Raw genomic sequence first — 25,272 nt, 5'->3', positions numbered from 1 at the left:
CATTTAAAGGGGAAAAACTAATAAGCTTTCACCAGGGAAATATCGTTGATAATAAAAGCTGAAACTGTGTCTCGTGAGATGTGATGATTTAAGAAGATGTATATAAATCGCGTGGACCTTTGCTTGCAGGTTTACCCTCTGCAATCCCTGAGTTGCTCTGATTCTACTCTAAGCCCTGCTGGGACTCTTGTTCTCTAAGTCATGGTGAGTCAGGAATAGCCTGCTGTTCATCTGAAGAAGCTTTCTCAAAGGATCTGGTTTTCTTTATTAGGACTGGAGAAGGGTGGTTAAATTATAGTGGAAACATACCTCTGAGACATTGGGGGTTTAGTTTCAGACCATCGCAATAAAGTAAATATTGCAATAAAGTGAGTCATACACATTTTTTGGCTTCCCAGTACATATAAAGGTTATGTGTGCACTGCACTGTAGTCTATTTCTTAAAAACAATGTGTGTACCTTAATTAAAAATACTTTATTGCCAAAAAAGGCTACCCATCATCTAAGCCTTCATCAAGTTGTAATCTTCTTGCAATAGTAACATCAAAGATGATTATCACAGATCACCATGATATAATGATAATAAAGAAGTTCGAAATAACCTGAGAGTTACCAAACAGTGACCTAGAGACATGAGTTGAGGAAATGCTACTGGAAAAATGGAGCCTGCTTATCTCAGGGTTGCCACAAACCTTCAGTTTGTAAAAAAAATGCAATAACTGTAAAGTGCAATAAAGTGAGCTATGTCTCTATTTATCTTCTTTATTCTGGTCAAATGGTGTAACTCGTCCTTCAGAGTCTTTTTCTTTCAGGAAGTAAGCCTAGCGGAGTAGCTATAAAGTCACTGTCCCCAGAAATCACTACTGATATTATGGTTTCCCTCTGCGACATTACATTCTAGAAGTTACTGTGTCCTGGTATTTCAGATATGAAAGTCAAGGAGAAGTTCTTTTCCTCAGCTGTGATTATACAAAAGCCCTTTCTCTACTTGTTTCCAAGTGACAACAGTGATTGTGTAAAAAACAATGCCATCGGTTGAATGACATGATGGGACAATCTTGGAAGGGTCTTCTAAGTTCAGGAAAAAAAACAATATAATTTGGCACAGTAGATTCAAGCATGTGGTCTCAGAAAGTGCGATGATGAACCAAAACTAATGCTATTCAATAGAAAACGTGGGGGGAAAATTGATTCACGTGTCCAAAAGACTCATTACAAGTGCAAAATATACAGGGCACATGTGTATCTTAATACACACACAGCAAATAAAGTTATTCAGAAACATACCTGAGTTAGAGTCTCCCTTACTTTCTCTCTGAGAACTCTTTCCCATCTATGGCCCTCTCCTGGCGGAACTCAAGTTTTACAACAGTGTAAGCAAGGAAGACTGGCCCCGGTCATTCTCTCATCCATGCAGAACTCTTCTCCTCTTTGCAAATGGATGTGCTCCAAACCTTTCAAAACCCATCCCGAAGTTCATCTCCAGCAATGCACCCCTCGGTTAATGGCCCACCTGCTCACATTCCAAACATCACAAGGTGGTTTACACTTTCTGTTGCTTTGAATTTCCCTGTCTTTCTAATTCCATCTCATCTTTCTAAATATGCAGAGTATGGTTCTTCTATGCTACTTCAAGTTCCTAAGAGCAAGGACCTTATCACTTCAATTCTTTCAACCCTCCAAAGCAGCTAAGGGGTCTTCATAAAATAAAAGGAGCTATTGCCAATGTCACAATGGGGACTTTAGAAAAGGCTTCTTCCCATCTCTATGTATCCTCTAACTCTTAAAACAAATTGCTTTCACTTAAGAATGTATGGAAAAGTCCATTTCATGTTTAAAAAAAAAAAGACTTTGGTGGTGTTACCTCTTCCTGGGTATTTCAGTAGGAACATAATGGCCCTGTGTGCCCAATATAGCAACTTAATAAAACGTATTGAGTGAGTGCTTCTAATTCACACTGTATGCTTGTGGCTGAGAAGCATCTCTTCCTTTAAAAATAAAGTAGGAAGTGCCATGAAAAAATGGCCCAAGGCAAAGGATCAACCTGAGCCGGTCTCAGATGCAGTTAGAACGGAACCAACCCTCAGCCTTGAGTCCTATCAGTGGGCTGAGCAGGCTGGGGATGTGTCAATTGCCTGTTTCTTGAAATTCACTTGTGTGACATGGGCAATAAGGAAGATGTTAGGCGAGCTGAAGCTGTGCCTGACTTACTGTAATTTATGTCTCTGAAAAGCCCTACAGAAAGGGATCATAGAATCAAGATCGGCTGTCAAGATCAGTCACTCCACCATCCCTGATGCCCTGTTAATTACACTGCAGAGGCACGAAGAAGCCACAGGCAGACTCTGAACTTCTCAGTGACGGTGGTTGGAGGCAGATGCAACCTGAACCTGAGCTGGAGGAAAGAGGGGCAGGGGCCTGATTCTGGCTGCATCTGAACAGGGAATCAGAGGTCAACAACCTCCTAGCATTAACATGTCCCTGTGAGGTTAACACCCTGTTCCGAGATTACTGCAGGGGACGTTATGAGGATACAGAGGGAAAATATGGGTAGGGCTGCACTCTTGGGAGTAAAATCTTCCCAAAATATATAGAGAGATTTGCCAATTTAGTTAACTTCTCTCCTCTCTCTGATCCACTGAAAGCAATGGTGCTATCAATTGGGTGAGGTTGTGCATGGGGTCAAAACCAGGCATGTATATGCTTTTGTTGTGTGTAAAAGTAAATTTGAGACCTAGGCTCAATACAGAACAAAGGTGAAAATGCGTTTCTTCTTAACGTTCAGGAAATTACAAAAAAAAGAGAAGTGTCCATACTAGTGTTAATGGGAATTTAAAGTAGCATAAAAAATAAAGGACTTGTATGGAAAATTAGGCATGGGATTTCTGCTGTGTTTTAGACACTCATCAAGAATAACTATATACAACCCACAAAAGATACAATGAAAATATTTCTGGGCTCTAAAGATATTATAATTCTGCTATTTTTAGGAAGACACGTCTAACAAGAACTGAAGTTTGAGCCCAGTTCAGTTAGAAACGGAGCATCCAGATACCAAACAAGAAAGGAAGAAACGAGATGCTCCTAGAAGTAACCAGGTCGCCACCAGCTGGAGTCTACCTCTGTGTAGGTTTCCATTTTTCGAGGAAAGATAGGGTCTCTAGAACCCTCTCCACTTAAAAAAGGAAAAAAAAATCCCAAGCTTTGGAAGGGCTCCTTCTCATTGTTTCAAAAGGAATGCTCAGAAAGAATTAAAAAAAAAAAAATCACCTAATTGGGAACTTGGGAAATGAAGTGTAAGGGAAAACAAGGGAGAGTTTTAAAGTGTGTTTTCCACGGTCCTTTCACATCCTGCTTCTCCAACCTTGCAATGCGGAGGGACTGACCCCAGAGAAAAGGGCTGCGTCTGCCTAAGCGCGGGACGCGGTGGGAGGAGGGTACCCGGGTTATACCTGGTCGAGTGGTGAGTCCTCGGTCAGCAGCAGGGCGGGCGTCAACAGGCTCGACTGGGTACAGGAAGCAAGACACACAGAAAGCAAACGACAAATCGAGATGGTTAAGTTGTGGCTCCTGAACACAGTGCAGGGAAAAAAGCATATATAAAAAAAGGAGCAGCTAGAAAAGAACCACAGTTAATCTCGAGCATCAAGGATGGGAGGGGTACCACTTCAAAAGGCTTATCGCTATTGACGTGCCAATCCTGCTCCTTAAGTTTTCCAATAAAAGCACTCACCAGGATTCGCGGCAACATCAAAGGAGAGGGGCTGGTGAGAGTGGGTTTTCCTCCCAGTGAGTTTAGAGATAGTTTTTTGGCTTTTGATTAGAAATAAAATACATGATACCCAGTCCAGTGGAAAATCTTAAAGATAACTCCTTTTACAACTGTCCAACCTTATCTTATTTCACAGTTAATTAACTACAAAAGGACTCAGTTAAATCCTCAGGGCAAATGCAAATAGGAATTTATCAGGAGAACAAAGCTTCACCGCATAATCTGCCATTTAGGAAATCAAATTTGTTCCCAGTTTGAGGGAGGCAGAGGTAAGCCAGAGTTTATCTCCCTCTCTGTGTTTTCTTTTTTTTCCTCTTTGTATTTTTAAAGACTGGTTTCTATTTAACAGATGACATACAGTTGAAATATATGAAGTGAGAGTATTTCCTTTTGTGTTTGTCGACTTTCACAATTTTGGGTTTGACCCAAAGAAAACATTGACAGCAGCACAATAGTGTCCACTATTATTTACCATTAGCTGGTATTTCCAAAGTGCTTCTAGTTCTCAGAAAATATTAACTTGAACTTACCCTGGTCTTTCAAGAAATGGGCAAGGGAGAGAAACAAAGATTTTAGGATTAACAACGGACAAGGGGACAGCGAAGCCAGGTCGTTTGTCGCTCTTTAGCCGCTAAGTCATGTCTGATGGTTTTGTGACCCCATGGACCGTAACCCCCCCAGGCTCCTCTGTCCATGGGATATCCCAGGCAAGAATACTAGAGTGGGTTGCCATTTCATTCTCCTCCTTCCTGACCCAGGGATAGAACCCACGTCTCCTGCACTGGCAGGTGGATTCTTTACCACTGAGCCACCTGGGAAGGTCAGTAAAGCCAGGAAGGAGGGATAAAGCCTCCTGGGTATGGCCCTGGAAATAGAAAGGTAAGAAGATAAGAAAAAGTGAGCAGTGGTGTCCGTGGGAAGAGAAGGTGTCCTGGACGGGATGGCATTTGGATCAGCAATTTCAACAGGACCATACAGCTTAGGGATGCAAACAGCCCAGGCATTCAAAGATGGGATTATATGCCAAGTCAATTTTGAATGCCACACACTGGCAGGAACAGTGAGGGAGAAGAAAATGGCAGCAAAACAGGAGAAGAAAACGTTGCTGAGAATACCAAGACATTTGGATACATCCAAAGGAAAAGGTGATCTGGTCCTTTATCATGCACCCTGGCAGCATGAGAAGGGAAAGGGCAGTGGAGACAGCCAAACCTGATATTTACAGTGTAAGTGACCAAGGGCAAATGACCACATCTGAGGCTGTTTTTTAATAAGTAAAATATTAATAGAAATAGTAACTCTTATCTTCTCATTGTAACAAGGAAACAAACATTTTAAAAAATCCATTTCAGAAACTCTCCAATACTACAACATTGCATTTATTAAATATCCTACTTATGAATTAATCTATGACACCTATTGTGAGGATGACTAATACTGTTCACTATCAAATGAAGACCTACTTCCTTCTGCAACTCACAAATACATATGAGCAATACTGTTTCTCTGTATTTCATCCTTTTTCCATTGTATAAGAGACTTTCTTACTCCTTATAAAATGGTGTTCACGGAAGGATTATTGTACTTTTTGAGGACTTCCTGATGACAAGAGCCCCAAATGGTGCTTCAGATGAAGAAAAAGATACCAAAATCACAGAGTAAAACCTTCATCAGTGGTTAAATCATTAGCAACTGTGACTCAGGGGAAAGCAGCTGAGTTTGTGGTTTAAATCTTGGTTGAAGACCTGGTAGTCAGTCTTGGGGTCCATTTTAACGCCACCACTTGTACTTTCAGTGTTCCTGGGCAAATGTCATCCTTCCTGAACCTCAGTTCTGTCACCAGGAATCTAGGTTTTCCCAGGGCTGAACACGCACATGTATGCCAAAGACCTTTACAAATGATGAAGCCCTATTCCTGAATTACTCAAAGGAATATGGAAACACATCAACTGTGCATAGAAAAAAGCCTGAAAGATACTATCACAAAACACTATCATTAGTTTATTGTGGGTGAGAGATCACTCCCATAAATTTCTCTGCCTTTTTGTTTGAAGGTGCATGTATTATTTGAAAACAGTAACAAATACTTTTTCTGTTTTTTGGGAAGATAAACAACAATAGTTTTAGTGACGTAAACCTTAGTTTAACAATGTGAGGCTGATTTAATATGAATAAATATTCAAAAAATACGGTATTCTTGTGTTCAGTGATCAGACACCTATGCATTTTTAAAAAGATAATCACATCACTGTAAAAAAAAAAAAAAAAAGCACTGACAAGACAAAGGAGTGTATTATTCCCAACCCAAAATAAATATTTCTAATTTTTCAAATAGACCATTTGAGCCAGAAATTAACTTCAATATAAAGTAACTTCAGTAGTGTTCAAAACATGTTATTTGGGCTGTGTAGTAAATTACACATAAGAAACATGAAAACTTTAGCAGAAATGTGTATTTCACTGCCTGCAGCAGCTCCGCATCAAGAAGTCCCCTACAAAAAGAGAGAAATAGAAGGGTAGCAACTCAAGGACTTCTGAGTTTGTTGGTTCTGGTGTTCACTGCATTAATAATAAACCAATTCTAAGCTAAAAGTTGCCCAGTATAAACTCTCCTCCCCACCAGTCCCAAGGTGATACAAGGGGAACAGGAAACCAGTTTTACACATTGATTAAGAGGGGCCTGAAAAGGCCTGGCTTCCAGGTTTGATGAAGGACATTATTTAATCCCATTTTCCCCATTTTAAAAGTGCTTTGTTCATTGCTGCATCATAGCTAAGTGAAAATGGACCAGGGGGCTATTTCTCGATGCAATCACACACATCCGGTCTTACAAGACCTCTCGTGCCTCTGGAGGAATACTAGAGCACTCTGTGCAGACAAGCTGACTCCTGGCCACAAAGACTTTCCAGTAGCCATCGCATTTTCTGGATCTTCAGCCTGGCCTGTTCAGGGAGTCATGCAAATACAGAACAATCACAAATGCTATCAGCACAAAAGCTTTCAGCCAGATGATTTCATGATCCGTGAGAACAACCATTTTAGGAACAACAGCCTCTCTTCGGTTTAGCCATTTCAGTTTTGTGGCTCAGAAAAACCACAGAGTAAAAATCCCTGAAGGCAAATTGCAGCTGGTCAAAGAGCTTAAAATATTGGAAAACTGTTCTGTGATACACTTATTTTTTCAATATAAATTAAAAGAATGCCTGGGTGATTGACCCTCTGTGTGGATCTGACTGACTGTTCTTGAGAAAAACAACAAATTCTGGTAGGCCTTTGAAGCTCTGATGATGATAAGGATTGCAGGAACAATGAAAGGAAATCCTTTGAGAATTTTAGATATTTTCACTAGCCCTGTATAGGAGCACATGTTGGTAAGATTAGCAAGGAACGAGGCTCTGGGGAGAGCGAGAAGAGGAAGATGGGGAGAAAAAGTGAGATTTTAGGACTATTATATGGTCTATTACATTCACTAATTTTAAGACTTACATACAGTAAGTCTTCTAAATATGAACCTTTGAGTGGCAAACTTTCAAAGAAGTGAATGTGTGGCTGCATACTGAGTCGCGTCAGTTAGCTCACGTGTCTGGGGTACACTGTGCAGGCGGATCCTCTACAGGTGGCTGTGCTTTTCCGTAATTTACTGCGCAGTACAGGACAGAGTTCAGTAGGACAGTATCTTTATTTCAAGCCCAGGATGTCCAGAAGCAAGTGTAAAAGCAGCTGGTTCCTACTGTACCTTTCAAGGTACTGTGCTGTAAGATGAAACGTGTTTTCCTTTTTTTGTTTGTCTGTTTTACTTAATTCAGTGATGTTTACTTTTTATGTACTATGTGTCACTCAGTCATGCCCGACTCTTTGTGACTCCATGGACTGTTGCCCACCAGGCTCCTCTGGCCATCGGATTTCCCAGGCAAGGATACTGGAGTGGGATTGCTATTCTCTTCTTCAGGGTATCTTCTGACCCAGGGATCGAACTTGTCCTCCTGCATTGCAGGCAGATTCTTTACCGTCTGAGCCACCAGGGAAGCCCCTTTTATATATTATTTGTGTGAAATGCTTTATACATCTATTACAGTACAGTACTATATAGCCAGTTGTGTTAGTTGGGTACCTAGGCTAACTCTGATGAACTTAAAAACGAACTGCATTTACGAACATGTGCTCAGAATGAAACTCCCATTCGTATGTAGGGGACTTAATGGATACTGTTTAGGTGATAGGGTGACTCTCCGAGACAAGCTGTAAAACTTCTCTAATAAGGTCCCGGTTCTACTTTTTTTAAAAAGAAAGCTATCACTGAATGTTTCCGACATTTCAAGCACTTTACTAAGAGCTTTTCATACCATCTTATTTAATGCTTACACCCTTTGAGTTAGCTATTATTATCAACTTCATTTTATAAACTAGGAAATAGTCAGATACTTTGTGACTTGGCCCAGATCACATAGCTGGAATTTAAACTCTGATGCACAGCATTCTGGAGTGTGGGATGGTGGGGAATGTGGAGGTCTTTTGGATTGCCACTGTGATAGGAGGGAGGATACTAATGGCATTCAATAGCCGGGGACCTGGGATGCTAGACGGAATGCACAGGGCAAACTCATACAAATAAACATTGTCCTGCATCCCATACAGCTTCTAAATTCCTGCTGCACCTTTTGTGGTTGTTCATGTGAGTTGCTCAGTCATGTGCGACTCCTTGTGACCCCATGGACTGTAGCCCACCCGCTCCTCTGTCCATGGATTTCTCCAGACAAGAATATAAGAATACTGCAGTGAGTTGCCATTCCCTTCTCCAGGGAATCTTTCTGACCCAGGGGTCAAACCAGGGTCTCCCACACTGAGGGCAGATTCTTGACCATCTGAGCCACCAGAGAAGCCCTGGACATTTATGTATTGATGATTATGTGAGCCCAGAACCTAACTCAGCTTTACATGTAAACACAAATCATTTCTGCACAGTTCTTACTGTAACCTGGATCTTCCCAGAGCCCACCAATGGATAATATGAAGAAAAACTTCAATTCAGGACCTCCGTATCAGTCTGCATCTATATTTGTTACATCCATAAGGGGGCAGACACTTGACTGCTATGTTTTCCACTGGTAGTCAAGCCTGAACACTTATTGAAACATTACTTTGACGTCCATTATATTGACTAACCCCCTAAACACTGTCAGCTCATTTTAAGATTCATTAAGAAGACTTTTTAACATTTAGAAAAGGAGGGTTGGTCTGATGATGGTGAAAAACAGAACTCAAACTCTGAGATCTTAACTATTATTGCCTCTAATATTCTTCTGCAAGAGTTGGCTGTTATTCAATAACTTCCTTATTTAATAAGAATATTAGCTCTTTTAATGAAGCCAACAAAGGTCTGTCTAGTCAAGGCTATGGTTTTCCCAGTAGTCACGTATGGATGTGAGAGTTGGACTGTGAAGAAAGCTGAGCACCGAAGAATTGATGCTTTTGAACTGTGGTGTTGAAGAAGACTCTTGAGAGTCCCTTGGACTGCAAGGAGATCCAACCAGTCCATTCTGAAGGAGATCAGTCCTGGGTGTTCTTTGGAAGGAATGATGCTAAAGGTGAAACTCCAGTACTTTGGCCACCTCATGTAAAGAGTTGACTCATTGGGAAAGACTCTGATGCTGGGAGGGATTGGGGGCAGGAGGAGGAGGGGATGACTGAGGATAAGATGGCTGGATGGCATCACCGACTCGATGGACATGAGTTCAAGTAAACTCTGGGAGTTGGTGATGGACAGGGAGGCCTGGCGTGCTGCAATTCATGGGGTCGCAAAGAGTCGGACACGACTGAGCGACTGAACTGAACTGAACTGAGGCAATCTATTTCCCAGTCAGGGCTCCAGAGGCACTCGATCACAGACTTTGTCCAACTGGGTATCAATCTTGGCAACACTCAAGTGTCCTGAGGTGTGTATTTAGTCCATTGCTGTTCTGCGATATCGCCAAACCATTTTGTACTTGACCCTGACCTTTTGGATCAGTGATCCAAATGGATCACTTTGGGGGAAAGCCAGGATAGTAAGTCCAGTGTTCCTTCTTTGGATTAACTTGCAAGAGAAGGAGGGAAAAAAAAAAAAAAAAAATCACAGTATGCTTTCTAACTTGGACCAATACTTAATTGTTTCTTGCTTGATTTGGGAGAAGTGTTAAGGGGCAGAAGAACAGGACGACAGTGAGAATGCTGACCATGGCACCAGGGGCTTGATTTCAGAAAGCCGCTCTACTGAAATGAAATAATTCCTTTTGCCATTTCTACATAAAAGGAACAGTCCCTATTTCTCCTCCTCACCCCCCGCTTTTTTTCCTAAACAAAATCAGTTTGGTTACCATTTAGAAAGTTTAACATCAGAAGCATGTTTAAATAGAATGCATGTAAGTTTTAACCGTGATCACGTATATGTGTATGAATACATATAGCGTCAAGATCGGAGAAGGCAATGGCACCCCACTCCAGTACTCTTGCCTAGAAAATCCCATGGGCGGAGGAGCCTGGTGGGCTGCAGTCAATGGGGTCGCTAAGAGTCGGACATGACTGAGCAACTTCATTTTCACTTTTCACTTTCATGCATTGGAGAAGGAAATGGCAACCCGCTCCAGTGTTCTTGCCTGGAGAATCCCAGGGACGGGGGAGCCTGGTGGGCTGCCGTCTATGGGGTCGCAGAGAGTTGGACACAACTGAAGCGACTTAGCAGCAGGGTCAAGATAAAATACTTAGGGCATATGAAGGCAGATTGATTTAACTGTTGGTGTTATTTATGCTATTAATATAATAAATGCAAAGTTCAGTTTCCTTCATTAAAGACAACCAAGGAAACATGTAGGTTGATATTCACATATGAAGCACTTAAGCTCTTAATACTTGATAGAGAAAGGGAAATTTTGAAAGTCAGGGAAGGCAACACCTTCAGGGATTATTATAACTTTTTGCTATTCTCTATTGTGCTGTGTGGAACTACGCACTGCACTTCTTTGTCTTCACTAAATTTGAAGAGTTAACATAAACAGGGCTACAGTATCTTTATCTTCATTAAGCTTTGCATGGTTCACATTTTTAAAGGATATACCGAATATTACAACAAACATCAATGCTAATATCTGTGAATTAATTTCACTTTGCTGCTAATTCAACTTCTGTTGTTAGCTTTCTAAATCTCTTCCCATAAACTTTACCCATAAATAAATTACAATTTATAGTCTCTATTACTTGTTGTGTGTGTGTTCATAAAAATGATTTAGGTAAACTCTAAAGTACGTTTTATCCTACTTTTCCAAAATCAATATATAACTGAAAATATTAAATGGGGACATTTCATTTATGGAAAATATATACGTAAAGATATGTGAAAGGTCTTAAATTATAAGCAATTGATGGGCAATTTCTTTATAATTTTAGAAGCACACTGGAGATAAATAAGTTCTCAGTGGCAGGGGTAATTTTTAATAAAAATAATCTATGTATTTAAGTTTTTCTGTAAAAAGCTAAAACCTGGACATAAATGACAAACTACACATTTAACACTATTTGGTATAAAAAGAGCATAAAGGACTGCAATTTGCTACTAAAGTTTGTGAGATCTCATACATGTTACCTATTTTTCTGTCAATTAACCCGTTATCTTAAAAGAAAAGAGGAAATCTTGCGTGTGTTCTATTTACAAAATGAGATTGGACATTTTTTGCAAACAATTCTCATTTGAGATTGAGTGATGAGGATTTTAAATGACCAAAATGTATTTATCTTTAAAAAAATGACACAAGTAGCATTCTAGTAATAATACAATTTCATAAGTCACCCAGCTCTTTGATACTAAATCTCCTTATACTTTTTCCATGTTAGAATTGTTTTTATAAATGGTAGTCTTAACTACTTTTACATTATAAATAACACTGCTGTTTGTATCTGATATTATTACCAAAAGGTACCTTTTTCCAAATGAATAAAACAAATTTGTGGTGATTACCCCTCTTATGAGAGCAGTCTATATTAAAGATTTTTTGCAATGGTTCTTAAAAAAAGTTTCTCCAGTGCACTTAAGGTCTAAAACTGGATTTATATTTAGCTGGAGGAGTAACTGACTGTATCTTGAGGTATCCATACTACAAATATCCATATTACAAATATTGCCATCAAAAGTCGTTACTTTAACAAAGAAGAATCACAGATAAAATCCTGTGTTCTTGAAAAACAAACTATTAGTATCTCAAAATCAAGGTGTTCCCCTGTTTGAAATTTCATACTTCTGAAACATGTAATGGAATAAGAACTAAAAAATTCTCTCTGTCCAATAGATACTATTTGAAAAGTTTTGCTAAGAAATCCCTGCAAAAGAGTATATATATAATCCATTGTGCCAGTTTATTGACAGGGAAAAATCTTGCTTCTTTGAATTATTAAAGGAAGTAACATTTAGATTAATGTGCTTCTTAATTTTGACAAATGCTTTGTATTTAACTTTCTAAACCTCAAACTGTGTTAACTCTTAAGCAAAATTACATTTCATGATCTGAGTGTTTCTCTCTCTTTGCCTTTCACATTTAATGCAATCCGAAATTTAATGCACTAAAATAAATAACTGACGAGGACCTTTTGGGTCCCTTTCAAACCTCCATTTATACAGGCCCCATCGAAATTTCTCTGTTCACTGAGTGAACTGCGATTTCCATAATTCCATCACCTGTTTTCTTTGAAGGTGGGCATTTGTGGCCACTGTCTCAAGGACACTAACTGGGTGCTGTGCTTTCATTCCAGAACCAACAAAACACCTCTTTTGTTAGCTTGGGCTTCTTACCTTCGTTTTCCGTGTTGGCGGGCACAGAGTCGACCCCGAAAGGATGCCAGGGCTGGAGGTCGTCGAGGCTGAACTCGCCATTCACGGGAAGAAGCTCCACGGTGGTTTTGGTTTCGGTCAAAGACGGCATGAGAGCATCATTGCCGTAGCTGATCCTCGGCTCACTGATTATGTTGGCCAAGACATCGTCCGAGTAGTTTTGCTCTTTCTGCAGCAGCTCATCTAAACCAAACAAAAGCCACATCTTGGGTGAGTAACAACAGTTACAACAGAAGCAGCGGCAGCGGCTACCGCTTCCTGTCTGCTAGGCACGACTGCAAGGCACGATTTTATTTACGATGTGGGTACTGTTACCACCTCCATCCTATAGACAGGAAAACTGAGGCACACGGTAGATAAGCCACTTATACAGAATCATAGCTAACAATGCCCACGGTAAGATTTGTGCCCTGGGAGGATGGCTTAGACCAAGGTGGATGCTCTGACCTGGTGCACCACTTCCCCCAGTGAGAAACCTGGAATAGTCCTTCCCTCCAGACACAGGTAGATTCTCCTAGTCGACAGGGATCACAGAGGAATGGAGAGGATACTTTGGTGGGGTGTTTGCAGTGCCTCAGTAAGCCAGGTATAGTTTCTTTTAAGCTGAAGGACATATCTAGTGAGTTTCTGGTCTTTCCATGAACATGTGTAAGAACAAGAAAAGCGCAAGTAACAGGCTGCCTGCTTGCTCCACTCCTGAACAGTTCTCATTGTTTTGCCTTGAAAACAATCTGTCTTCCTCAAATGCTCCCAGGGGCTGCACAATATGCGTTCTGAGGCAACAGAGCAACAAGCCCCTAGCCCTGCTGGTTGTGGCCTTGCAGACATGAAGCTCTGTGCCAGCCTTCTCTTCTATGGGGTACACAGCCCTGCCTGCCAACATTCCTCATGGGCTATCAACCCAAACATCCTGTCTTTCTCCTCTGCTGCTTCTCCTTTCAAAACATACTATCAGAGTGTAAAGAACCCGCCTGCCAATGCAGGAGCATTAGGTTCGATCCCTGGGTTGGGAGATCCCCTGGAGGAGGGCATGGCAACTCATTCCAGTATTCTTGCCTGGAGAATCTCATGGACAGAGGAGCCCAGCGGGCTACTGTCCACAGGGTCACAAGGAGGTTGGACATGACTGAGCAACAATAACAACAAGGGCGCTGTCACGGTGGTAAATCTTACATCTGCGCCTCATAAAACATGCACAGCATTTCAGATTGCAGCAAATCATGGTGTTCCCTCATTTCTCTTTTATCTCTAATACCGTTGGCAGGAAATTTCCTCCAAATGGCCGCTAAAATGTAGAGAGCCCCGTGGTGGTTAATTTTCCTGGTTTATTATATTCATTTTCAGAAAATGAAAGAATGAAATATTCAAGAAACATTACATTTTCGGTAGAGTGAAAAGCACTTAGACGTGAAAGACATTTTTGGTACCAAAGTAGAAATTCACTTTTCTATCTCAATGTGACACAGGAGATTTAGAAACAGCCCCCTCTGGTCATCTCACTTGGAACAATGAAGTCAGCGTGGTGTTTACGAGAGGAAAAGAGGGTGGAAATGATGGATTACCGTTAGTGGGAGTAGGATTCAATTCTGTGATCATAAAATGTCTAAGACAGCCACCTACTTCTTGACATTATTAAGGGCTCAGGTTTTTACCAACTGTTAACACAATTCGTACCAAACAATTTCTCCTATGATAAAAAAAAACATCCAGAACTAAATGCAATTATCTTATTGTTCATTCTGAGTGAAACTTTATCTTTGAATTTTATGGTCAGACTGATCACACAGAAACCACACTTCTACTATGTTGGTGGCCCTGATCGATAATCTTTTTATTTGAATTAATTTATTATTTTATTACAGCACTTTGATGGCATATATTGGGATTTCAAAGCTTTTAAGCATCTACATTTGCCAACTGCTATATTAAACTAAAAGACTAGGCACATTTCCCTCAAGACTCTTTATTTTTGTAAAAGCTAATTGTTACTGCCCCAAATTACAGCAGTTACCTCTGTAGTCAAATATCTTCTGTAATACCCGACCGAGCTTATGAGCCTTGTAGTAAAAATGGAAATATTTAACTAAATTCAGTGATGGTAATATTTAACCTACAGTTTAAACAACAAAAAGAAGTTTAATTTCAAATATTCAACATGCAATCAAACCCACTGTATGCTGCCCTGTCAAAAATGCTTTGAGGATATGTATCAGGCATGTGTGTGCGTGCGTGCTAAGCCACTTCAGTTCTGTGCTAGTCTTTGTGACCCTATGGACTGTAGCCCGCCAGGCTGTTCTGTCCATGGGATTCTCCAGGCGTGGATATTGGAGTGGGCTGTCATGCCCTCCTCCAGGGGAATCTTCCTGATTCAGGGACCCAGTCCCCGTCTCTTACGTCTTCTAAATTGGCAAGTGGGTTCTTTACCACCAGTGCCACCTGGGAAGCCCATATCAGGCATACTTCTAGCAAATAAGAAAAACAAAACATCTCACCACATAGCTGTCATGAAAAATATTTAAAATATGTATTTGTTTAAAAAGCAACATCAAAAGAGATCCCTGGCTGATTTCATCTTCAAATGACTAACATATTTTGCTCTGGGAGAAGCAGTAGACTTCCATGAGAATTTATTTGCAGAGATGTGGCCTCATAAAAGTGATGGAGGAAACAGAACAAGCTCTGTCTTGAAAGCAGGACTCCATCTTGGGCCGGATTGTGGACTTTGAGCTATATGTCCAGTATCTATAGAGATGACATACCAACTAGAAAACCAGGCCCCTGGAAGGAAGAGCCCCAGGGATCTCCACTGCCTTAAAAAATACCCTAATTAATACCCTAATTATCTGTGCAACCAAACAGAATCATACATTCTATTATGCTTATTGGGGTATGACCACAGGCCTATTGATAATTGTCCACTGTTAACTACCTAGGCTTAAGGCATATGATCACGGTTAACTTTGATTGTATCTTTCTTTTTCCTTTGTTCAGATTAGTTTTAGGGACCCTTATACATTTAGGGTACATAAGGTTTTCACAAAAACTGGTCGGGGTCCTTGGCTAAGAGGAGACTCTGCCTTGGGCCCGCCGGTGTACTCAACTGCACTCCAATATCTGCATTGTCCTTCTGAGTGAGTGTGTTTCCTGGAACATGTGGCTACAACAAAAGGACTTCTGAATAGGAAAGAGATGAATTCTAGGTAATTCATCTAATGCTCTCCTTTTAATGATTAACCCACTTGCCTAACTCCTCCTAAAGTTTTACCGCCACATTTAAGGTTTCATGAAAATGAACTTTATAAACATTAAGTCAGTTCTTCTACAAGCTTCAGGTGTAATTACTGCACTACCTTTTCCATCCTTTGAACACATTTGGGGCAGGGAGGAAATCTCCGTTATACAGAGGAGGTCCAGCTCTTGTCTTTTCCCCTGTGAAACACGGCTAGTATAGCTCTGATTTGGAGACTGGTGAACATACCTAGGCTTGCTGGGTTTTCTTTCATATAGAATTGAACCTGCATCGTTGTTAGCATTTCCCTCCTATTTTCTGGTTCTGGTGGAAATAGACACATTTATCTGCAGCCTCTCCTCCAAATGGAAATTTCTTTTCAACCTTGTCTAACAGGAGAGTCTCACCTGATCATTTCTTACATTTTAATAAATAATTACTTATGTATCTGAAAGCACTGAGGACTACACCTCTGAACAATGCATTTACCCTCAACCCCACCCTTTGCAACTGCCACAGATGCAGCAGGCATATTTATAAAAGGGATGTAATTTTTTTCCTATTTAGAAGCTCTACTATAAATCTGCTGTCATCTGTGCTAGGCATTTTGCCCACACCAAGACTATGAGATCAGATTTAATTTTCCAATCACAGTCCACGCACGTCTGATTCATGGCTTAGCATATAACTACCATGCTGTTCACTATATTGTACTGAATGTGACCGGGCTTCCCTGGTGGCTTAGACAGTAAAGCACCTGCCTGAAATGAGAGAGACCTGGGTTCGATCCCTGGGTTGGGAAAGATCCCCTGGAAAAGGCAGTGGCAACCCACTCCAGCATTCTTACCTGGAAAATCCCATGGACAGAGGAGCCTGGTAGGCTATAGCCCATGGGGTCACAAAGAGTTGGACACGACTAAGCGACTTCACTTTTACTTTCAACGTGACCATGGTCTCTGAAACTCCCTAAGCTTTGCGTTCCTCATCTATAAAATTAGGGGGAGTTGGATGGATGGTCTTCGTAGTTTCTTCACTTTGAATCCTCTTATCTTGCTATGTGGGCATCCCCCAAGAGCTTGTTGAAATCATAATCTCAGGTTCCAGCCTGAGCTAGGGAAACAGAATCTACACATTTAACATAGTCCCCAGGCAATTTTTTAAAAAAACTGTGAGGTATAGTCCATCTTCAATATTATATAAGTTACAGATGTATAATATGTTGTTGTTCAGCCGCTAAGTCATGTCTGACACTTCGTGATCCCATGGACCGCAGCATGCCAGGCTCCCTGGTCCTTTGTTATCTCCTGGAGTTTGCTCAAATTCATGTCCATTGAGTCGCTGATGCTATCTAACCATCTCATCCTCTGCTGCCCCCTTCTGTTGCCTTCAGTTTTTTCCAGCACCAGCACAGTGTTTAGTTCAGTCACTCAGTCATGTCTGACTCTTTGCAACTCCATGAATTGCAGCACGCCAGGCCTCCCTGTCCATCACCAGCTCCCGGAGTTTAACCAAACTCATGTGCATCTAGTCGGTGATGCCATCCAGCCATCTCATCCTCTGTCGTCCCCTTCTCCTCCTGCCCCCAATCCCTCCCGGCATCAGAGTCTTTTCCAATGAGTCAACTCTTCGCATGAGGTGGCTAAAGTATTGGAGTTTCAGCTTTAGCATATAATGTACAATATAGTGATTCCTGATTTTTAAAGGTTATACTCCATTTACAGCTACTATAAAATATTGGCCATATTCCCTGTGATGAATAGTGTATTCTTGTAGCTTATTTTATACCTAATAGTATGTACCTTTTACTCCCCTACTCCTATGTTGCCCCTTCCTTCTTCCCTCTCCCCATGGTAACCACTAGTTTGTTCTCCTTATTTTGAAGTCTGCTTTTTTTTTTTTTTTGGTTATATTCACTAGTTTGTTGCATTTTCTAAATTCCGCACATAAGTAACATCATATAGTTTGTCTTTATCTGACTTACTTCACTCAGCACGGTACATCTAATCCCAGGCCAGTCTTAAGCACATTACAGTCTGACCACTGCTATGAGGTATATCCATACAAAGGCATCACTGCACAATGGCCTCAGCATCCCCTTCACAGAAGACAGGCCTCAAAACAAAACAAGGTGTCAGAGGTGAGTATGGCCCAGAAACCATGCTGCAGAAGAAACCTGGCTGCCAACACACCTCGAAGGCAGTTCATAAACCCAACCCACCCTATGGCCTTCAAGCTACCATCACGATAAAATTTTTCTGAACCAGAAATATGCAGGAAAGACTAGTTATGAATTTCTCCCCCCCACTTTTTTTTTTTTTTTGCCAGACTGTTTGGCAGGCAGGAAATTACATAGGAGCCAGAGCAGGAAAGTGTTCAGGAAACAGGTTATTGTTATTCAGACGCTGAGAAAAAGAATGTACCTATAAACCAAAGGACATCCTTCCTTTCTGCGTTCTCCCCTAAGGACCGAAATTACCTCTAAGCATGGACTGCCCTGTGGTTCAATGGAGCACAATTTGTCTAAAATGCTGATCTGGGGGAGAACCTTGGCGGTGTTCAGGTGATTGCTGGGCAAGGCTGGGAGGTTAAGATCACCGTGCGGCTCGTGTGCAACTGTGTCAGGCTCTAACATCTTTTTTTGTTATCTTTTAAAAACATTATTTGTATTTACCTTTTTGGCTGTGCTGGGTCTCTAGTTGTGTCACGTGGGCTTTGTTGCTGCAAGGATCTTAGTTCCCCCTGTGGTGGTGTTTAGTTGCTCAGTTGTGTCCGACTCTTCATGACCCCATGGACTGTAGCCCGCCAGGCTCCTCTGTCCATGGGGACTTTCCAGGCAAGAATACTGGAGTGGGTTGCCGTGCCCTCCTCCAGGGGAGCTTCCTGATCCAGGGATCGAACCCTCCTCTCCTGCGTCTCCTGCACGGCAGGCAGATTCTTTACCACTGAGCCACCGGGGAGGCCTGCTCCCTTCCCTAGGTGAGACCTTACCTGTCACTCCTGCTGTGATGGTCTACCCTCAACAGCAGTTTCTCCTCTCCTCCACCTCCCACACTTTTACATTTCCTCTTCGCTGGTAGACCGGCATAAATATGAGTGCTACGTGAACAATCACCAGGTTTCACTGATTCTGAGTCAGATTTAAGATAATTTAGACCGCTTTAGATCTTGAGCTATTTAAATAGTCAATGCTGCCATATGTTCCAACAAGAGGAAAAAATGAGGTATATTATCACAAAGTGATACTGTTCCACAAATCTAGTTTTCATTTTGACCTCCCAGCAAACTGGGTCAGTCCTCTTATTTTTAGCTACACTATTAATCCCAAAAAATCTCTCACGGTCTCAAAATTCAGACTCCACTGTCTGAATCGGGGTTTATTTTTCTTTAGTGGTTTCTTGGACACAGATTTTACATGGAGCATGCTTTGTCCACTTATGGCAACAAAGTATCCCCAGGGAGATACGGACATAGCTGCACGTCATATGTGAGAACATTCCTTATTGCAAGTGGTATTTTCCTGAAGTATCATTTGTTTCACTTAAGATGGAGGATACAGAAGTCCCCTGTCAAGAGAAATTTCCTTTTGACTTTCAAACAACATAGATCAAAGAACTTAGAATTTACCCACGGCCATCAGAAATCAAGAGATTTCTGATGTCAATCAGGTTCCCCGGTTTCTAAACACAGAGTGAAGAGTTCCTTTTCATGTTTACTTGTAGAACTTGTGCCAACGTCCTGATTGTATTTCCGACTATATTAGGAGTCTTGGTCCCGCCTGGCTGGGTAGTTGGGAGCCTAAGCAATCCTTCGGGGAAAAAATATTCTAAAATGTAGCCTAAAAACCAAGTTTACCTATCACAGGAAGAATCTCGTAGTATGCTGTGTTGAGGCTGTGACTCGAATATATAAAGAAATGTCCTTGCTTTGAGGAAATAACCTGTCTTGAAAAATTTAGGTGTAAAGGGCCAAGATATCTGCAAGTTAATTACTTACTTTATTTTTTTAAGGTACAAAATTACTAGCTTTTAATTTTTTCCCAGCTTTAAGAATTTTTAAATTTATTTTTGGCTGTGCGGGGTCTTCCTTGTTGCATGGACTTATTGTGGTGGCTTCTCTTGTTGAAGAGCACAGGCTCTAGAGCATAGGGTCATTAGTTGTGGTGCACGGATTTAGTTGCTCCACAGCGTGTGGGATCTTCCCGGACCAGGGATTGAACCTGCATCTCCTGTACTGACAGGCAGATTCTTTACCACTGAGCCACTAGGGAAGCTCTCCTTTCCCATCTTTTTTGCAAGTTAGTTTTAAAAAAAGAAATTTTATGCAATGTTTTCAAAACTATTATTTAAGTCTGGAAGTACATTATTATATAAAGTTCAGGACTTCCCTGGTGGTCCAGCGGCTAAGACTTAAAATGCAGGAGGCCTGGGTTTGATCCCTGGCCAGGGAACTAATCCCACATGCTGCAACTAAGTGTTCACATGCCACAGCTAAAGATCTGGCATGCTACAATGAAGACTGAAGATCCCAAGTACCACAACCAAATAAATAAATATATATAAACCTTCAGTACTATGGCACTAAAACTCTAGTGCCAGCTTTAGCCTGTATATATGTGGATGCTTTCTTCTGGTTAATATACATAGTGAAGGAATATACATTGATGGTCCAGTGACCATTATATATATAGTGATGGTCCAGTGGTTAGCGATCTGCCTTGCAATGCTGGGGACACCGTTTTGATCCCTGGTCCTGAAGATCTCACACGCTGAGGGGCAACTGGGCCTGTGTCCCATGACTACTGAAGCCCAAGTGCCCTAAAGCCCGTGCTCTGCAACAAGCAAGGCCACCACAATGAGAAGCCCATGCACTGCAAATAGAGGGAAGCCCCCTCTCACCACAACCAGGGAAAGTTCGTGCATAGCAATGAGACCCAATGCAGCCAAAAATAAATTCTTAAAAAAAATGTATGTATGTATATGTGTGTGTGTGTGTGTGTATATATATATATATATATATATATATATATAGTGAAAATACATGTATGTTCATTAATGTAAGCAGATCCAGACTATATGTCTTCTACAAACTAAGATAAAAATAAATGTGATTTTTATGCCTGCATCCCTTACACAAAAGTTAATTATTTCTTGTGGTCTTCAACACAGCAAATAGCTATCTTTTCACATGCTAGGGGAAAAACTGGCTGTCCTGGGCTAGTTGAGAGATGTATGCTTTTATGACTAAGCTCAAGGAGTTTCAAAGTAATGATGATTATATGGAATTTCTTTCTTTCAAAATTTTATTTATTTGGCTGCACTGGGTCTTTAGTTGCAGCATGTGAGATCTAGTTCCCTGACCAGGTATCGAACCTGGGCCCCTAAATGAGAAGTGTGGAGTCTTAAACATTGGATTGCCAGGGAAGTCCCCACAATTATATAGAATTTTTCTCTTCAAACCTCCTCCAGCATAAGGTAGAACTTCACTGTGATTCCTCTTTACATAAAAATGTAGTTTGGTAGTAATTAGCTAGAGTCAAATTCAGTGCAAGAAACAGAGAAAATAAAAGAAACAATAATTCACTTGCCATCCCATCAAGAGCAATTTTAAAAATAGCTTTTTACTCTTTAGGGAATCAGCTATTTCATCTCATTCCATCATCACTTCAGTATTTAATTTTTATGACTGTGGTCAAGGAGACTGAATTTTTCAGGAATAGGGAAGAAGGCACCTAGAATTGGAGTTATCAGATTTGAAGACGTAAAGAGATAAAATCACAAGAAATCAATTTCTCTCCAGTTCCATTCCACAGTATGTATTTCTCAGTTCTCTGGAAGGTTGTTCTGCAGTGGGTCCACTTTATTGTTTGTTTTTACTCCGAAGTCCTCAGCTATACAGTAAATTGGAAACATGAAATAAAACCTGAGGTTTGCTCTATCTGGATCAGTACCACATTTCCTTAAAAAAAAATTGCTTAGCTTTTAGTGAGCACAAGAAAGGGGGAGGAAGATTATTTTTACAAAGTACTCAAGTGACAGTTTAACTGCCTGTGAACACATTTTTTATAAATGCACAGTCATTCTGGCAGCTGTATACAGCGTGAGCATGTATTCCCTGAAGCCTTCAAGGAGGGTGCTGGGGTGTTCAGGCCACCCACCCATCACGTCCCGTTTTCTCCACCTTGGTCTGAACCAACAAAGAGCAAGCAGCTGGAGAGGAAAACATCACCTTTACTCCTGAGAAAGGCCAGGCCCTTACCAGCCCACGGGATGCTTTCTTTGGGGACTGAGTCACAAGGGCACAAGGCTTGTCACGCTGTGTGTAGATTGGATTTCAGCTCCACCTTGTACTCCCAGCTGCACATGACAAAGGAGGGGGTCTGAATGAAGCCCCTACCGCTGTGTCCTATCCAACTTACGCACCGTACCTGTGGTCCTGTCTCGTCTGTGTGCCTGCATGCTAAGTGGCTTTAGTCGTGTCTGGCTTTTTGTGACCCCATGGACTGTAGCCCACCAGGCTCCTTTGTCCATGGGATTCTCCAGGCAAGAATACTGGAATGGGTTGCCATTTCCCTCTCCAGGGGATCTTCCCCACTCGGGGATTGAACCTGGGTCTTCCTCATTGAAGGCAGATTCTTTACCGTCTGTGCCACTAGGGAAGCCTGGTCTGATCTGCACCCTCTCCCAAACTTGTGAGAGGAATCTTTCTTACCTGGGTAAGAGGCATCCTACGGGGATGAAAGGAATTCAAAGGAAAGGGCAGCAGTGCCCTTCTCAACAGCTAGCAGTCATTCTCTGCTATGCAGTAAAGACAGTGCATGGTACTTGATTCATATCTGATAGATGCTTAATTGGCTGAACTCTAAACAGGCATACCTTGGTTTATTGCACTTCACAGACACTGCTTTTTTTTTTTTTTTAAACAGATTGAAGGTTTGTGGCAACCCTGTGTCAAGCAAGTCTTTCAGTTCCATTTTCCCAATAGTATTTGGTCACTTTTTGTCTCTGGATCACATTTCAGCAATTGTCACAATATTTCAAAATTTTTGAAAATTTCTTGGATATTCCTGGATATAATCCAAGTATTATATTTGGATGGTGATCTGTGATCTTTGACAATAGCATTGCAAAAAGATTACAACGGTTTATTTATACAGATTAAAAAAACCACACCAGGCCTCTATGTTCTTCTGCACACTGGCCTATCTGTGTTTTAACAGAAAACTCGTTCTGCAGGGAACATTTTTAGGACAGCAATGGTCCTTTATCTCCTTCATTAGAGGACTTTGGGATCCTCTTACAATGCAGGGGAACCAAGCCTGGTGATGGAAAGTGCTTGGCATCTGAAGCTTGGAGATGGGTGGAAAGTGACTGTCTTCAGGGAAGTATTAATAGAGCAGATGAAGAGCAGCTGAAAGGACTCACTTTACAAAAATTAATCTGGAGCCAAGAAAATTAAAATCATTTTATTATTAATTAATGAGCTCATTAATTTATCTATTCATGCATTCAGCTGTTCAGTAATCCTACCATCTTCCAGGCCAGTGTAGGAAATAATTAAGGCAGTTTCTTATTACTCAAAGCTCAAGGCACCAGAGAAAAGATGGGCAGAAAAGTAATTCCTATACAAATGCTATGGTAAGGGGTGTGGACAGAGCAAGAAAGAAACAAACTGGGACTTTGGGGCTGGGATGGTGATATTACAGGTTTGCTAAGGAAGAGCGACTCCAGTTCTAGTGGACACAAGTCCATGGCCCAAGGTACAGAGGATGGGATGCCTCTGCCTGTGGGGACTCTTCTGGTTCCTGGAACACAAGGGAGATGAAAAGGGAAGCAGCTTAGACAGGAGCCAAGGACTTGGAATTTGTGGGATATACACAGGGCAAAGGAGTATGCTAGCTTGCAGGAAGAATATGCCGGTAGCAAAATACAGACTAAGGGGATTCCATGCGTTGAGAGAGTGGCCTGCAGTTGTTTTTAGGTAAATTATAAAGAAAAGGACAGAGGGGAAACCTGGGGATTATAAAATCCTAAAAAAACATGTCGACATTCAAAAATGGGGAAGATAGTGGGCAAGAATGTACACAAGTGACAAAACCAGAAAGACCCTAACGGACGTGATACAAAGAACAAGAAGTGTTACTTAGCAGGTGGTGGGAGGTGTGGAGGGGGGACTGTGACCGGGAAAGGAAAGAGGTGCTGTCAGGCGGCTGGCTAATATTTGCGTTCTTGACTTGAGTTGTGTCCAACAGAAGAGCACAGATTGGGGGCAGAAAGACAGGTTCTATTTAGGTATGTGGAGCCTGTGATATTCCATATCATGGTGCAGGGGGTTGGAGCCCCTGGAACTGTGGTCTGGAGAAAGCATGTAAGTGCTGCCATAGCCCACAGGGAAGCACGGGAAGGAAAATGGGAGGTTTCCCATTTCCCCAGGTATTATAGGAAAAAAGTTCACATCAGATTCCTCCAAAGAATCATGTATTGAATTCTGCTAGATAATGAACAGCCTCATCTCTAGTGAAGTGGCATCACATACTTAGTGAAAATTCTTTAGAGAACTTTGCCATGGTTAAAAATAACATCAGATGGTGGTTACTGTTAAGAACTAAGGAGCAAAGTCTTTTGCATCCAAATAAAGAGTTGTAGGTCTTTCCCCTCACCCCGCTCTTAAGTCAAATCATTTCAGGATGAGCACCTATGAGATGATTATATAAAAAAAGCAACCTTATACAAAGAATGAATGAGAAAATTGTGTAGGAGATAAAAATAAAGTGGAGCTCTAACCCTTTTGCTAATTTACCTTTGAATATGCTCTCCCTTTGGACAATGATGAAGGGTAAAATGGGGGTGTAATCCCTGCGGCCAGCTCTCCTTTGTCACCTGTAAGCCAGAGCTGTGTTCCATTGAACATGCTGGAAAATTACCCGATAACCATGTCCTCACCGTCCTATGCGTGAGACAACTGGTTCCATGATAATGCTGCCTGCTGCCTCCTAAGGAAGATCTTGCCCTAGTCTTTCCTTCCAAAACGTTTCTAATCTCCACACTTTCCAATCTTGGCATCAGATCTCATCCAAGCCCCTGATGCTTTTCCTGCTGAAAATTTACATAGAATTCTACAATGTTTTTTCTTAAAAAAAGCTGCTTAAATGTGATAGTTTCATCTCAGCACAGGTAACCTTTTTCTTTCCTCCACCCTGCTTTGAAATAAAAAAACTCAGAAATAAAAAACAAAAAACAGACTTCATCTTAAATTACGATATACTGTATAAAGAGTTACCAGTTTGGTCTCAGATTTCTATTCCTTCTCCCTTTTACACAATCCAACTAAAAATATAACTAGCTTTCTCTGAATATGCAGTATTAAAACATGATCATCTTCAATAAAATGAAATTAACCTCAAAATTTAAAGCCCTCGAC

The 25,272-nt window shown here is 41.2% G+C and overlaps 1 protein-coding gene across 6 annotated transcripts in view; it reads right to left on the bottom strand.

Moving 5' to 3' along the window:
* The window catches only part of APP (amyloid beta precursor protein), a 312,912-nt gene that overhangs the window by 19,377 nt on the left and 268,263 nt on the right, over positions 1-25,272 (bottom strand). For 3 of the 6 annotated variants that reach the window (XM_068970376.1, XM_068970383.1, XM_068970399.1), the window contains 2 exons: positions 12,588-12,809; positions 3,453-3,506 (listed from right to left, as the gene is read on the bottom strand). In XM_068970376.1, the coding sequence (XP_068826477.1) occupies positions 3,453-3,506; positions 12,588-12,809 (276 nt within the window). The remainder of the gene's footprint in view (positions 1-3,452; positions 3,507-12,587; positions 12,810-25,272) is intronic. The other 3 variants (XM_068970377.1, XM_068970390.1, XM_068970406.1) reach the window with 1 other exon arrangement.

The sequence above is a fragment of the Capricornis sumatraensis genome, chromosome 1 (assembly GCF_032405125.1).
Source record: "Capricornis sumatraensis isolate serow.1 chromosome 1, serow.2, whole genome shotgun sequence".
NCBI classification, from domain to species: Eukaryota; Metazoa; Chordata; class Mammalia; order Artiodactyla; family Bovidae; genus Capricornis; species Capricornis sumatraensis.
This window is presented reverse-complemented; position numbering and strand designations above follow the sequence as displayed.